General features: G+C 38.1%; 1 protein-coding gene across 1 annotated transcript in view; it reads left to right on the forward strand.

Moving 5' to 3' along the window:
* Positions 1-16867, forward strand: part of LRRC1 (leucine rich repeat containing 1) — a 447671-nt gene that overhangs the window by 351785 nt on the left and 79019 nt on the right. Inside the window, exon 8 of the mRNA XM_053710387.1 lies at positions 15559-15703. Coding sequence (XP_053566362.1) covers positions 15559-15703 — 145 coding nt within the window. The remainder of the gene's footprint in view (positions 1-15558; positions 15704-16867) is intronic.

Raw genomic sequence — 16867 nt, forward strand, 5'->3', positions numbered from 1 at the left:
GTCTTTCATAAAAAGTTCCTGTTAGTGAGATGACTTCGTAATGAGTCTCAGTAGGTAATTTATGGCAGATGTTAGTAACGGTGATAGAGTACTATCTTACCCCACACCAACTCTCAGCCGCAGCCGTCCGCCTGCGGTTCCAGTAATACCCATCAGGGAAGCTGGATGGAATAAGTTGATATCGTTTCGTGAGGCAGAGTAGTTGTGAAGTGTCACCTCACCGGCAGCTAGTAGAGTGTCAAAGCTATGTGCTGGCTCCCCAGAAGTCTCCTTGTCCATTTTGGTGTTGCGATTCAATCCTGTGAGAGGTAAAACTAGAGGTCCCAAAGTTACCACTCGGTGAACATATCCACTGCTAGAAGTATCATCTTTTTCAGCAACTCGTTTTGCGACCACACATTTATAAATCACCATATTTCTATGGCGCTGCGATTGGTCTTGTCTTGTCCAGAGTTATCTCTAACCCTGTTGCGCTCCACTTCCACATATTCCGCTGACTCTGCGCTATCCCCTGATAGTATATACCGCACTGTGCCAGAGGTCTCCACTGCATAACAGGCATGGCCTGTTGCTACCAGGCCCCCACACTCATCTGGGCTCACCAGCTGCTGCAAAGGTGAGTCCCTCCTAAAAGGTACTCGCCACCATTGCAGAGTCTCTATGTAAGCCGGTTCTGCTAGTGAAAGTAAGTACGGAGCGGATGATACATTTGTAGGGTCCAGATCAAGAACCGTTTTCCCCTTTGTCTCGGAACTAGAGGCAGCCGGTATATTGGAATTCTGACATAGGGAAATCAAAATTGACCTAAGGTCGCTTCTGAAATCTTGGAAGCAAATAGATAACTGTTCCTGTATGCTGCGTTCCCATCCCTCAACAGGCATCAGCATATCCAAATCAGCGCCGCTGATAACCTGAATGGTTATGATGTAAGTTGAGTGATGGTCTGTTAACCAGACTCAAGTTCCTATCGTATGTTCCCCAGGTTGGGGCTCGCCCACCAAGCTGAACTACTTCAGTTTAGTTTAGGTATTTTCCCCAAGTCCTTGCTCACCACCTTATTCTCAGTCTAGTGTAGATCCACTGATACAAACAGCTACCCAAGTGCAGACTGAATGCTAAATCCACTAGAATATTTGCAAACAAACACTCATTCACTCACAAAAAGCAGCGCAAACTAAAGAAACTTGAAATGAAGGTTAAGTTGCAGCTATTGTCCAAAAGATAACAAGCCTAAGCATTTCAGGTTCCTATGTGATGTCTCTAATAAATGGATATTAAAGTCTACTGACTGGTGCTGCTACTTTCTATTCCCTGACTTCAGTTGGGGTATATGCAGGACCCCTGTAGCGTGCATCCGGTTTGCAGAAAGTGCTGGGCCTTCTCTGTTTTCTGTTCAAGCCTAAGCATTACCCCAAGGCCCCTCAAGTGCTTGGATTGTAACCTTGGCCTTCTACTCTCTATAAAGTCTACATCTTACTAAAGCACCCTCACATAGATGCAATTAGCAAGCAGTTTTAAAAGAAAACATGAAAAGATGAGATTAGGATTATGGATCTCAAAGTGGTGTAATTGGAATGAGACTTTAGCTCCCATTAGCAAGTCCTCTATTCTACATTATGTCCATGTACAGACTGGACAGAAACCTAAAATGATTGTTTTTATTAATTTGCATGCTGAGTAAATCATAACACATGCACATAACCAAGCATTCTATCTGCGCAAGCATAGTTAAGTAATCTGTAGGTAACCTATAGTTTTTGCAGTTTTTGTTCAAAGTTTCAGATGTGTATATACCACATAAGGAAGATGGGATCATCATCCTGGTCTCAAAATCCACAGTGTGAGCATACAGTTTGAGCAGAAATGTGTGAGCACAGCTGCAATGAGAAAAAAACTCTACTGTATCTGTCTAGATGTGCTTTTTTGTGTTGTTAGTGGTGTATTGTTGCTAGGTGCTGTGTGTTTTCCAACAAAGAGGACAATGCACGTAATCTCCATGGAAGAACCCAAGTTTTTAACTTGGTTGCATCTATTCCTTTAGGCAGTTGGTTGGTAATAATAAAAGTTTCTACTTTAACGTGTTAAAACTACTAATATAATAAAGAAAAACGAAATCTGCATATTATAGTCATATTAATCTTTGCTTTCCATACATAATTTATGCTATCTGATCAGAGCTTTATGTGCCTTTTTAAAGCTTCTTCTAAATCTCCTTTAATTTGTTTTTTTGCGGAATATTGGCATATTACACATTGGGACTTTCTGCAGATTAGTTCAGTCACTGAGCAAGATAAAATCTCTGCACAAAGCCAAACAAGTGCTGAAAGAAGATTCTCTGCCTAAGAAATAAGTAATTATTTGCAGTTTTTAAGTCAATATTTATGTAGAACAGCCAAGTGGTGTCCACATATTTCAAATATAGGATGTTAAAGTGTTACTCTGAACCTCAAACATGGAGTACATTTAAAGTAATGGATTTTTTTCTCCAGCTAAAATCTTATCCCTTAAAAAAAAATAAAAAAAATAAGAATAGTTGGATGGTGAAGATGTTATGTAATCTTTTTTTTAAACTAATTCAAGATGCTTTAGGCCATGATGGTTTCATATAAGAGAGAGGCTATCTCACTACAAGAATATTTGTGTAAATATAATCAAATGATCCTTTTTATCTAGATTGTCAAATAAGGTTATTATGTGGAATTCAAGCATTTCTAACATCCAGAATTTTACAAATCCAGTCTACCTGTGGTTTAGGTTAAGCTAGAGAAAACTGGTATATATCAGACAGTTGTCTTTTCACTAATTGTATACTTTTTTTTTTTTTTTTTTTTTTAAATAAAGTGCTTGGAAATTAAATTACTATACACATCACCAGTCCCTATCAAATATCAGCTACTTTAGATATAGGAGTGACAATTTGAATAGCATTCTTTAGGGAAACACAAATCCTAGGGCCTTTTAGTTTTGTTAAATAAATGCAGTACTTTCTCAAAGGTTGTGTCAGGGTGCCAGGAATCAGACTGAGACGAGAAGTGCAAAGATAATCACACCTTTATTAATAGCAAAAAATAATAAACAGTCCACAAGTCAAATAACAAGCCAGGAGTCAAAACCAGAGCTGGTAGTCAGACGAGCCGAGTCAGGAGCCAAAGCGAATAGTCAGACAAGCCGGAATCAGGAACAAGGAAAACAGCAGAGTCAGGAACAAGCCAGGGATCAGGAACCAGGAAGGAACGTCAGGCAGCCAGGTAATACACAGGAACTCTCATAAACAGGTCTGAGACAACGCAAAGGCCAAGCATACTGAACAGAGGCCCTTTAAATAATAAGTGATGACATTACAATTCTGAGACTGCATCCTGTCTCACATGGATGATGCACACCAGTCTGTCCATAAAAGGAAGTAGAGGAAATGAGCAGCATCCCCCACAATGCACCAAAGTCAGGAAGAGAGGTGAGTAAAATGGCTGCCAGCAGCACATGGCAAACACAACAGGGGAAAAACCCTGACAGGTTGTAGGTATTCTAGTCATATCTCTAGTGAAAATAAAGGAAGGGACCTGGAGGTCATTCATAAACCTCAAATCTTTAAACAAGCAGTTATAAGTAAAGAAATTAAAAATGACATTTCTTTTGAGGTGAAACTTGTCTCTTTCTTATGTTTCACTCTCTGGAATATGTCATGTTAGTGATTCAGGGAGAATACCAAGCAATAAGTCAGAGAAACCAGGTTATTTAATTTCTCCAAGATCAGGTTGGGAAAAGATGCTTTCTGCAGCTCCTTTGTCTATCTATTTATTAAGTTATTTATTTTTAAAGTAATTGTTTTTGCTTTGTCATTATTTACGCACCTTTTATTTGGTACTGCTTTGGTAGAAATTCATATCTAGGTGTCAAGGGTGAGCCAAGATAATAAAACCATGAACCAGTATATAGAATTTGCTACATGCTTTATTTAATTTCCGACCGTGTTTGGCACTTAACCAGATTTCGTTTAACACCATAGTCTGTTTCGCTGTAGAAGATTAAAAAACCCATACCCATATGGAGTCAGAAAAAAATCATTTCAATGTGCATATTTCAGTTATTTAATATAATTTGGTTGATCAACTTTTATTTTTATAATGAAGCAATTAACTGAACTTTTATTTGAGACAGTCATTATTTATATGCACATTTGTATCATACTTAAAACCATTGTCTTAGTACCCAAGTAGAAATCACATAAATCTATATAATAAAAGGACAATCATGACACATAATTGCAGGCATAATAACACCAACCTTTAGTAATACTTATTACCTTTCTCATAGCTTAATCATTTATACACTGTGCAGAAACTGGTGATATTAGACACAACAAAAAATAATACCCTGTGAAATCAACAGAGACATCTAGTGGTCTGTCTTTGGTATTGCGCAATAAGCATGTACAGTAAAATAATACATTTTTTAAATATTTAGTTCATAACAGAATTTTTTTTTCAAATTAATTCTTAATGAGCATTATTAATACATTCATGCATATATTAACTCTTTTACTGATAATCCATTTTACACTCATGTGTTGAAGATGTTTAGTGTGTCCATCTCATTGAATTTAAACCCTAGTTTCAGTACTTTTTCTTTGAGATATCCAAATTGATCATGGTTTTTTTTCATTCAGCAGACCAAACATTTTTAGAAAATCCCCTTTGTTTGAAGATACCCAAACATGGCCCAAAAAGTCATTTTTTTATTGGAGTCATTATTTTATTTATGATACTTTTTTTTAAAAAAAAAATAATTTGTTTACCATGAATACTGTTTACATACAGAAGGATTCTATTTCTATGATTTTCATTAAACATTTGTAAGTGAAAAAAGAAGCTATTCATCTTTAGTACACTTTAAAAAGAAACAAACAGCAACATATTGCTGTTAACTCATAGCAACATATATTTTGATGGCAGTTAGAAAGGTCCATCCATGTCATTTATCTGTTTTGAAATGTACACTTAAATGTATAGTAAAATCATAATTAAACTTTCATGGTCTACTAGTGTTTCAGGACCCTTAACAGACTAAATATTCATTCTATCTTAAACGGACACTGAACCCAAATTTTTTCTTTTGTGATTCAGATAGAGCATATGATTTTAAGCAACTTTCTAATTTACTCCTATTATCAATGTTTCTTCATTTTCTTTGTATCTTTATTTGAAATGCAAGAATGTAAGTTTAGATGCTGGCCCATTTTTGGTGAACAACCTGGGTTGTTCTTGCTAATTGGTGGATAAATTCATCCACCAATTAAAAAGTGCTGTCCACAGGTCTGACCCAAAAAAAAAGCTTAGATGTCTTCTTTTTCAAATAAAGATAGCAGGAGAACGAAGAAAATTGATAATAGGCGTAAATTAGAAAGTTGCTTAAAATTGCATTCTCTATCTGAATCACGAAAGAAAAAATTTGGGTTCAATTTCCCTTTAACTAGAGCACAGGTGAAATAATTATCTGAAGGGTGAGAACAGCTTAGTAACTATGGTTACTGATCAGCTGATTATTTCACCTGTGCTCTAGTTAAAGGGACACTGAACCCAAATGTTTTTTCTTTTATGATTCAGATAGAGCATGAAATTTTAAGCAACTTTATTTGATTGGTGGATAAATTCATCCACCAATAAAAAGTGCTGTCCAGATGACTGAACCAAAAAAGCTTAGATGCCTTCTTTTTCAAATAAAGAAAGCAAGAGAACGAAGAAAAATTGATAATAGGAGTAAATTAGAAAGTTGCTTAAAATTGTATGCTCTATCTGAATCAGAATTTTTTTTTGTTCAGTGTCCCTTTAAGATAATATGAATATCTGGTCTGTTAAGGGTCATGAGTACTGGAGTTGAGAAACACTAGTCTAGATAGAGCATATAGAAACATAGAAACATAGATATTGACGGCAGATAAGAGCCATAGGCCCAGCAAGTCTGCCCGACCTATTATTTTAAACAACCGTCCAGTTTACTTCTATTGTCAATTTTGCTTTGTATCCTTTGTTGAAGTATAAACCTAGATGGGGGGCTTAGGAGTGTGCACATGTATTTAGCCATCTATGGCAGAAGTTCCAGCAACTTTGTATAGAGCCATAGGCCCAGCAAGTCTGCCCGACATATTATTTTAAACAACTGTCCAGTTTACTTCTATTGTCAATTTTGCTTTGTATCCTTTGTTGAAGTATAAACCTAGATGGGGGGCTTAGGAGTGTGCACATGTATTTAGCCATCTATGGCAGAAGTTCCAGCAACTTTGTATAACATTGTTGCAAACCATAGAGAGCTAAAGACATGCACGTTCTTAAGGTCCTATAAGCCCACCTGCGTTTAAATTTCAACATATGATATAAAAAAAACAAAGCAAATTTGTTAATAGAAGTAAAATGCAAAGTTATTTAAAATTGCATGCTCTTAATTGTAAAGGTTTCATTTTGCATTAAAGGGACATTCCAGCCAAAATTGGAACCTAAATGGATGCATTTAAGTTTTGAATAGAAGCATTTCTGTCATATACATGTATTATCTTCTAATAAAAGCTGTAGCTGCTTCAAAAGTGTATTTAAGTATGCACCGTGCATCAGCATTATTAACACAGCACTTGCTCAGAGAGCCTAAGGTGCCTGTACCTGGTAATGACTCAATTTGCTAATTGCTGACATGATACAATCCCCACTGGTACTCTAAGCAACTACAGTATTTAAAATGCTGGTGCACGGAGAATATCTAGCTATTGCTCACGTGCAAGGAAAAAATGTTAACACTAAAACAGGGATAACTTTTACTAGAAGCATTTTTGACAATGCATGTATATTGCAAATATGTTTCTATTCAAAGATGTCATTAATCGGTGTATTTACATTTTGACTGTAATATTCCTTTAAATTGCGGTATAAAACTACAGTTGCCTGGTTACTACTCACCATAATATTGCTTTTTCTCCTGTACCTGCAGCTCTCTTTAACACAGATCTCTTATTTTAACTCCTTACAGAATCCAGCTGCTAAAGCTCTGCATTTTATACTAAGCACTGCCATCTTGTACCTCACGTATTGTTACATCCTGTGACAGAAGCAGGACACTTTCACAAATCTAGCTTTTTGACAGCTGTATATTTCACTTCCGTTTAGCTCCCATAATAGAGAGTGGAAGGGTTACATTTTTGCAGTTTTTTTGCACAGTTTAACAATTACATGACTAGTATAAGCTCCAAGATGGCGGTGCCCAGTATGAAGATGCAGCGCTTCACTAACTTATAATTGTAAGTGTAAGGCACAGGAGGAGAAACAGCATGTTTAATGTCCCTTTAATTCTAATAATGGCTTTATGCATATATACAGGTAGCCCTCACTTTACGCCGGGGTTAGGTTCCAGAAGGAATGGTTGTAAATCGAAACCGTTGTAAATTGAAACCCAGTTTATAATGTAAGTCAATGGGAAGTGAGGGAGATAGGTTCAAGTCCCCTCTCAAAATTGGCATATGTAACGCCTAATACATTATTTTTAAAGCTTTGAAAGGCAGACTTTAAATGCTAAACAGCATTATAAACCTAATAAAATACTCACACAACACAGAATATATAATTAAACTAAGTTAAATGAACAAAAACCATTTGCTAAACAGCATTATAAACCTAATAAAATAATCACACAACACAGACTTCACTTGCATTTTCCTGCAAACAGTTCTTTATATGCATTCCAATCTGGACTGATTTATAGACAGGAAGATCTGCTCGATAGCTCAGGTCTGGTTAAACTGATTAATTTCATCTTGCTTGGCTTTGCTGCAACACAAGCGGACAGCTCTACCTACTGGCTATTTTAATCAATGCACTGCTTCTCAATGCTTTTCAATAGCAGTAACATGACTGGGGAAAAAAGGTTGTTATTCTGAAACGGTGTAAATTGAACCGTTGTAAAACGAGGGCCACATATATATATATATATATATATATATATATATATATATATATATATATATATATATATATATATATATATATATATATTATATATTTTTTATATATATATATATATATATGAAATAGCTGGGGTTTGCTAGTTGAAACCACAGCTCATTTGAGTGGGTTGAGATGCACACTGGCCTCCTTATCTTATCTCTAGGTTTGTTTGTTTTTTAATAAAAACCAATACTTAGACCCCACTGAGAATGTAATTTAATTGGCAATTTCTTGTTTGCATATCTTTTTTTTCACTACATTTTCAATATTTGCAGTGCCACTTTCCCTAAACTAATTATAAGCTCAAGAGTAACACATTTAGAATACTGTAAAGAGAACATTTTATCAGTTATTTAACCCCCCCCCCCCCCCTTTACAATGTAGGTAATATGAAAAATTGGACTTTCAATAAAATGTTAAACTAAAGACAATAATAATACTGTATGAACTATCATCATATGCAAAACATACCTTTTTCTAATATTTTTTTTTCTTATCAGCACTCACCAATTAAAGGGACAGTCAAGTCCAAAAAAAACTTTCATGATTTAAATAGGAAATGTAATTATAAACAACTTTCGAATTCTTTTATCACCAATTTTGCTTTGTTCTCTTGGTATTCTTAGTTGAAAGCTAAACCTAGGAGGTTCATATGCTAATTTCCTAGACCTTGAAGACTGCCTCTAATCTGAATGCATTTTGACTACTAGAGGGCATTAGTTCATGTGTTTCATATAGCTAACATTGAGCTCATACACGTGAAGTTACCCTGGAGTGACCACTGATTGGCTAAAATGCAAGTCTGTCAAAAGAGCTGAAATAAGGGGGCAGATTGCAGAAGCATAGATACAAGATAATCACAGTGATAAAAAGTGTATTTCTATAACAGTGTTGGTTATGCAAAACTGGGGAATGGATAATAAAGGGATTATCTTTCTTTTCAACAACAAAAAATCTGGTGTTGACTGTCCCTTTAAGTGAGAACCACTTCCAAATGTTTTGGAGAAGCCAGATGCAAATGTCCTGACCTTTTAGCCTGATAAACTATTGCTATAACCTTTTATAAAGAAGATTGTTTGTAAGGGCAAGTTAAATGTCATTATATTTCATCTATTCTCAGGAACAAGTAGTGAATTATTTTACTTTTTTTTTTTTCACTTTCACTTTTTTCCTGTAAAAAAAAAAAAAAAAAAAAAAGTAGCTATCTATCAATTGATAGAAAAGAAAAAAATAATTTCTCTTGTTAAGTGTATCCAGTCCACGGATCATCCATTACTTGTGGGATATATTCCCTTCCCAACAGGAAGTTGCAAGAGGATCACCCACAGCAGAGCTGCTATATAGCTCCTCCCCTCACATGTCATACCCAGTCATTCTCTTGCAACCCTCAACATAGATGGAGGTTGTGGTGAGAGGACTGTGGTGTTTTATACTTAGTTTATTTCTTCAATCAAAAGTTTGTTATTTTTAAATGGCACCGGAGTGTGCTGTTTTTTCTCAGGCAGTATTTGGAAGAAGAATCTGCCTGCATTTTCTATGATCTTAGCAGAAGTAACTAAGATCCACTTGCTGTTCTCACACATTCTGAGCAGTGAGGTAACTTCAGAGAGGGAATGGCGTGCAGGTTTTCCTGCAACTAAGGTATGTGCAGTAAAATATTTTTCTAAGGAATGGAATTGACTTAGAAAATGCTGCTGATACCGAAGTAATGTAAGTAAAGCCTTAAATGCAGTGAAAGTGACTGGTATCAGGCTTATTAATAGAGATATATACTCTTTAAAAAATGTGTTTTAAAACGTTTGCTGGCATGTTTAATCGTTTTTTAACATACATTTGGTGATAAAACTTATTGGGGCATAATTTTTCCACATGGCTGGCTTAATTTCTGCATAGAAACAGTTAGCTGAGGCTTCCCACTGTTGTAATATGAGTGGGAGGGGCCTATTTTAGCGCTTTTTAGCGCAATAAAAATTCAGACTCAGACTTCCTGCTTCTTCCTGCATGATCCAGGTTTTCTCTAGAGGGCTTAAAAGGCTTCAAAAGTCATATTGAGGGAGGTAATCAGTCACAGCAGAGCTGTGACAGTGTGTTTGACTGTTTTAAAAAAGTTTTTCTCTATTGTTTATCCATTTTGGGTATTAAGGGGTTAATCATCCATTTGCAAGTGGGTGCAATGCTCTGCTAACTTAATACATTTACTGTGAAAATTTGGTTGGTATAACTGCTTTGGTTCATTGTTATTTCAACTTGAGACAGGTTTTGTGCTTCTTAAAGGCGCAGTAGCGTTTTTTATATTGCTTGTAAACTTACGTGTCAGTACCTTCGCCTCCCGCTCAGGGGGCGCATGCTATTATGGCGCCAAGTACATCAGAGACGCCCATAGCAATTACTTTACAGGACATGACTACAATCATGAATAATACCCTGTCAGAAGTATTATCTAGATTGCCAGAATTGAGAGGCAAGCGCGATAGCTCTGGGATTAGGAGAGATGCAGAGCGCGCTGGTGCTGTAAGAGCCATGTCTGATACTGCGTCACAGTTTGCAGAACATGAGGACGGAGAGCTTCATTCTGTGGGTGACTGATCTGATCCGGGGAAACCTGATTCAGAGATCTCTAATTTTAAATTTAAGCTTGAGAACCTCCGTGTATTGCTTGGGGAGGTTTTAGCTGCTCTGAACGACTGTAACACAGTTGCAATTCCAGAGAAATTGTGTAGGCTGGATAGATACTATGCGGTACCGGTGTGTACTGATGTTTTCCCTATACCTAAAAGGCTTACAGAAATTATTAGCAAGGAGTGGGATAGACCCGGTGTGCCCTTTTCCCCACCTCCTATATTTAGAAAAATGTTTCCAATAGACGCCACTACACGGGACTTATGGCAGACGGTCCCTAAGGTGGAGGGAGCAGTTTCTACTTTAGCAAAGCGTACCACTATCCCGGTTGAGGATAGTTGTGCTTTTTCGGATCCAATGGATAAAAAATTAGAAGGTTACCTTAAGAAAATGTTTGTTCAACAAGGTTTTATCCTGCAGCCCCTTGCATGCATTGCGCCTGTCACTGCTGCTGCGGCATTCTGGTTTGAGTCTCTGGAAGAGGCCATTCACACAGCTCCATTGGATGAAATTATGGACAAGCTTAAATCACTTAAGCTAGCTAACTCATTTGTTCTGATGCCATTGTACATTTGACTAAACTAACGGCTAAGAACTCCGGATTCGCCATCCAGGCGCGGAGGGCGCTATGGCTTAAATCCTGGTCAGCTGATGTGACTTCTAAATCTAAATTACTTAATATTCCTTTCAAGGGGCAGACCTTATTCGGGCCCGGCTTGAAGGAAATTATTGCTGACATTACTGGAGGTAAGGGGCATACCCTTCCTCAGGACAAGGCCAAATCAAAGGCCAAACAGCCTAATTTTCGTGCCTTTCGAAATTTCAAGGCAGGAGCAGCATCAACTTCCTCCGCTCCAAAACAGGAAAGAACTGTTGCTCATTTCAGACAGGCCTGGAAACCTAACCAGTCCTGGAACAAGGGCAAGCAGGCCAGAAAACCTGCTACTGCCCCCAAGACAGCATGAAGGAACGGCCCCCTATCCAGAAACGGATCTAGTGGGGGGCAGACTTTCTCTCTTCGCCCAGGCGTGGGCAAGAGATGTCCAGGATCCCTGGGCGTTGGAGATCATATCTCAGGGATATCTTCTGGACTTCAAGGCTTCTCCTCAAGGGAGATTTCATCTTTCAAGATTATCAGAAAACCAGATAAAGAAATAGGCATTCCTACGCTGTGTACAAGACCTCCTAGTAATGGGGGTAATCCACCCAGTTCCGCGGACGGAACAAGGACAGGGATTTTATTCAAATCTGTTCGTAGTTCCCAAGAAAGAGGGTACCTTCAGACCAATTTTGGACCTAAAGATCTTAAACAAATTCCTAAGAATTCCATCATTCAAAATGGAAACTATTCAGACCATCCTGCCCATGATCCAAGAGGGTCAGTACATGACCACAGTGGACTTAAAGGATGCCTACCTTCACATACCGATTCACAAAGATCATCATCGGTTCCTAAGATTTGCCTTTCTAGACAGGCATTACCAATTTGTAGCTCTCCCCTTCGGGTTGGCTACGGCCCCGAGAATCTTTACAAAGGTTCTGGGCTCACTTCTGGCGGTTCTAAGTCCGCGAGGCATAGCGGTGGCTCCGTATCTAGACGACATCCTGATACAGGCGTCAAGCTTTCAAATTGCCAAGTCTCATACACAGATAGTTCTGGCATTTCTGAGGTTGCATGGGTGGAAGGTGAACGTGGAAAAGAGTTCTCTATCACCACTCACAAGAGTCTCCTTCCTAGGGACTCTTATAGATTCTGTAGAGATGAAAATTTACCTGACGGAGGCCAGGTTATCAAAACTTCTAAATGCTTGCCGTGTCCTTCATTCCATTCCACGCCCGTCAGTGGCTCAGTGCATGGAAGTAATCGGCTTAATGGTAGCGGCAATGGACATAGTGCCATTTGCGCGCCTGCATCTCAGACCGCTGCAATTATGCATGCTAAGTCAGTGGAATGGGGATTACTCAGATTTGTCCCCTCTACTAAATCTGGATCAAGAGACCAGAGATTCTCTTCTCTGGTGGCTTTCTCGGGTCCATCTGTCCAAGGGTATGACCTTTCGCAGGCCAGATTGGACGATTGTAACAACAGATGCCAGCCTTCTAGGTTGGGGCGCAGTCTGGAACTCCCTGAAGGCTCAGGGATCGTGGACTCAGGAGGAGAAACTCCTCCAAATAAATATTCTGGAGTTAAGAGCAATATTCAATGCTCTTCTAGTTTGGCCTCAGTTAGCAACACTGAGGTTCATCAGATTTCAGTCGGACAACATCACGACTCTGGCTTACATCAACCATCAAGGGGGAACCAGGAGTTCCCTAGCGATGTTAGAAGTCTCAAAGATAATTCGCTGGGCAGAGTCTCACTCTTGCCACCTGTCAGCGATCCACATCCCAGGCGTAGAGAACTGGGAGGCGGATTTTCTAAGTCGTCAGACTTTTCATCCGGGGGAGTGGGAACTCCATCCGGAGGTGTTTGCTCAACTGGTCCATCGTTTGGGCAAACCAGAACTGGATCTCATGGCGTCTCGCCAGAACGCCAAGCTTCCTTGTTACGGATCCAGGTCCAGGGACCCAGGAGCAACGCTGATAGATGCTCTAGCAGCTCCTTGGTTCTTCAACCTGGCCTATGTGTTTCCACCGTTTCCTCTGCTCCCTCGACTGATTGCCCAAATCAAACAGGAGAGAGCATCGGTGATTCTGATAGCACCTGCGTGGCCACGCAGGACCTGGTATGCAGACCTAGTGGACATGTCATCTCTTCCACCATGGACTCTGTCTCTGAGGCAGGACCTTCTAATACAAGGTCCTTTCAATCATCCAAATCTAATTTCTCTGAGACTGACTGCATGGAGATTGAACGCTTGATTCTATCAAGGCGTGGCTTCTCCGAGTCAGTCATTGATACCTTAATACAGGCTCGGAAGCCTGTCACCAGGAAAATCTACCATAAGATATGGCGTAAATATCTTTATTGGTGTGAATCCAAGAGTTATTCATGGAATAAGGTTAGGATTCCTAGGATATTGTCCTTTCTCCAAGAGGGTTTGGACAAAGGCTTATCAGCTAGTTCTTTAAAAGGACAGATCTCTGCTCTGTCTATTCTTTTGCACAAGCGTCTGGCAAAAGTTCCAGACGTCCAGGCATTTTGTCAGGCTTTGGTTAGGATTAAGCCTGTGTTTAAAACTGTTGCTCCCCCGTGGAGCTTAAACTTGGTTCTTAAAGTTCTTCAGGGAGTTCCGTTTGAACCCCTTCATTCCATTGATATTAAACTTTTATCTTGGGAAGTTCTGTTTTTGATGGCTATTTCCTCGGCTCGAAGAGTCTCTGAGTTATCTGCCTTACATTGTGATTCTCCTTATCTGATTTTTCATTCAGACAAGGTAGTTCTGCGTACCAAACCTGGGTTTTTACCTATGGTGGTTTCTAACAGGAATATCAATCAAGAGATTGTTGTTCCATCATTGTGTCCTAATCCTTCTTCAAAGAAGGAACGTCTTTTGCATAATCTGGACGTAGTCCGTGCCTTGAAGTTTTACTTACAGGCTACTAAAGATTTTTGTCAAACATCTGCCCTGTTTGTCGTTTACTCTGGACAGAAGAGAGGTCAAAAAGCTTCGGCAACCTTTCTCTCCTTTTGGCTTCGGAGCATAATACGCTTAGCCTATGAGACTGCTGGACAGCAGCCCCCTGAAAGGATTACAGCTCATTCTACTAGAGCTGTGGCTTCCACCTGGGCCTTTAAAAATGAGGCCTCTGTTGAACAGATTTGCAAGGCTGCGACTTGGTCTTCGCTTCACACCTTTTCAAAATTTTACAAATTTGACACTTTTGCTTCTTCGGAGGCTGTTTTTGGGAGAAAGGTTCTACAGGCAGTGGTTCCTTCCATTTAAGTTCCTGCCTTGTCCCTCCCATCATCCGTGTACTTTAGCTTTGGTATTGGTATCCCACAAGTAATGGATGATCCGTGGACTGTATACACTTAACAAGAGAACATAATTTATGCTTACCTGATAAATTTATTTCTCTTGTAGTGTATCCAGTCCACGGCCCGCCCTGTCCTTTTAAGGTAGGTCTAAATTTTAATTAAACTACAGTCACCACTGCACCCTATGGTTTCTCCTTTCTCGTCTTGTTTCGGTCAAATGACTGGATATGGCAGTGAGGGGAGGAGCTATATAGCAGCTCTGCTGTGGGTGATCCTCTTGCAACTTCCTGTTGGGAAGGAGAATATCCCACAAGTAATGGATGATCCGTGGACTGGATACACTACAAGAGAAATAAATTTATCAGGTAAGCATAAATTATGTTTTTTTTTTTATATAGTTTTTTTTTACATACAACTAGTGATACATATATAGTTATGAATATTTTTACAAGTTTCTCAGTATTTACCCATTTAGGAAAACATTCTAAATTTTTACAACCCAGCTTATATCATTTTAATGTTTTTAGTTTGTTATTCGCAACATCTCGTCTTTCTGTAAGCGAGCATTGTTCTGAGCATTTTTGCAGGAATGGGGGCTTGTTAACTGGTAAATATATATTTATGTATATATAATTATGTATATATGTGTGTGTGTGTATGTGTATGTATGTATGTGTATGTATATATATATATATATATATATCATTAAAATAATGGTGGAGATGAAAAATTGAGATTAAAATCCTCCATGCCTCAAAATTAAATCAATACAAATATTTGCATAGGAAATTAGCACATCTAGGCAAGATTCCCTGCATACAAAAAAAAAGTACGCGGGGAATCTTGCCTAGATGTGCTAATTTCCTATGCAAATATTTGTATTGATTTTATTTATATATATATATACATTATACATACACATACATACAAAATTGTGTAAAATGTGCTTAAACAAAGTGATTAGGTGTTTTGTAGCTTTGTCTGAAGAGTGATTACTTTTCTTAAGATATATATTTTCTTCTTTTGATGCAGGAAATAGGAAACTTGAAAAATCTTCTGTGTTTGGATGTGTCTGAGAACAAGCTTGAAAGACTTCCAGATGAGATCAGTGGCATGATTTCGTTAACAGACCTTCTTGTGTCACAGAATTTAATTGAAGTTTTACCAGACGGCATTGGTAAGTTCACTACTGTCAAATGTTTTCTTATTAAGCTGAACTTCTACATTGAAATACGTTTCTCAAAAATAGGATTTTTTCTCTTTAGATCTGTTCTGTTTTTATTGTGTTGTAGACGTGGATATTGGAGAGAGATTGTTTTTACTTGAAATAAATGACATATAATAAAACAGATAATGGTAGTGAAAATACTTCCAATTCTAAACAGAAGGGATCATGTGATATGTTGATTTTCTTAGTTTTATGTCAGGTGTTTTTGATAGTAAGTTTGGGAAACCTTGAAACTGATAGCACATAAATAACCTTTTTTATATCTTGAAATTATATGATATTAGGAACTTTTTAATATAGAAGTCTCTAGTTGACTCCTGTTATTTCATTCATATTTCTGATGGCATAAGTTCTGGTTTTACCTATGTTGAGTTAGTTTACAAGATTCTTTACAAGAATCTGAATACTTTGTACAGTTATAGAAAGCTTCTCTGTCAGGGCTGGACTCCTTCAGCCTATCCCTTTGTTTGCTCAATTATGCTTGTGTAATATACTCTCCAATGAAGTTTTATTTGTATGCACCTTCTGTTCTCTGCATTCACCAAATGATCCAGGTCTGTGCCAGTACATTCTTTGCATATCCTACTGAACGTGCCAGTGTTTGCTGTCTTATGCATCTTTTAGAAAATCAAGGATCCCTGTACTGCAGCAGCCATTGTGGATAAGCATTAGGGCTGGTGGGGTAAATGGAAGTGACTCTGGATTTCTCATGATGTTTTTTTTTTTATTATTGTGATAATTCTGCATTTTGCTTTGTGTGTGTTTTTAAGCCTACTGTTTTAGACATGCTAATCCAGCACTTGTTTAGAAGGAGAATCTGCACAAAACATTTTGTAAATTAGTAAATCAATATTCCCTTAGATGATCAAACTGAATTGTCATTTAAAAAGGTTCTTCAGTTTGGTGATTCTTTTTATAGTCCAGTTATTTCTGTTATATACACAGCTCACATGTACAACAGATGGGTGGATTTTATCCTGCAGTCCACTACTGTCAAAAACTATATGAAAAAGATATATGTTATTGGTTTAGCCATAGGTGTGGAAATAAAAAAAAACCTCTGGGGGGGGGGGGGGGTAGCATTTTTACTGGCAGGGACTTAACAACCCACAG

This window comes from Bombina bombina, chromosome 4 (assembly GCF_027579735.1).
Source record: "Bombina bombina isolate aBomBom1 chromosome 4, aBomBom1.pri, whole genome shotgun sequence".
Taxonomy (NCBI): Eukaryota; Metazoa; Chordata; class Amphibia; order Anura; family Bombinatoridae; genus Bombina; species Bombina bombina.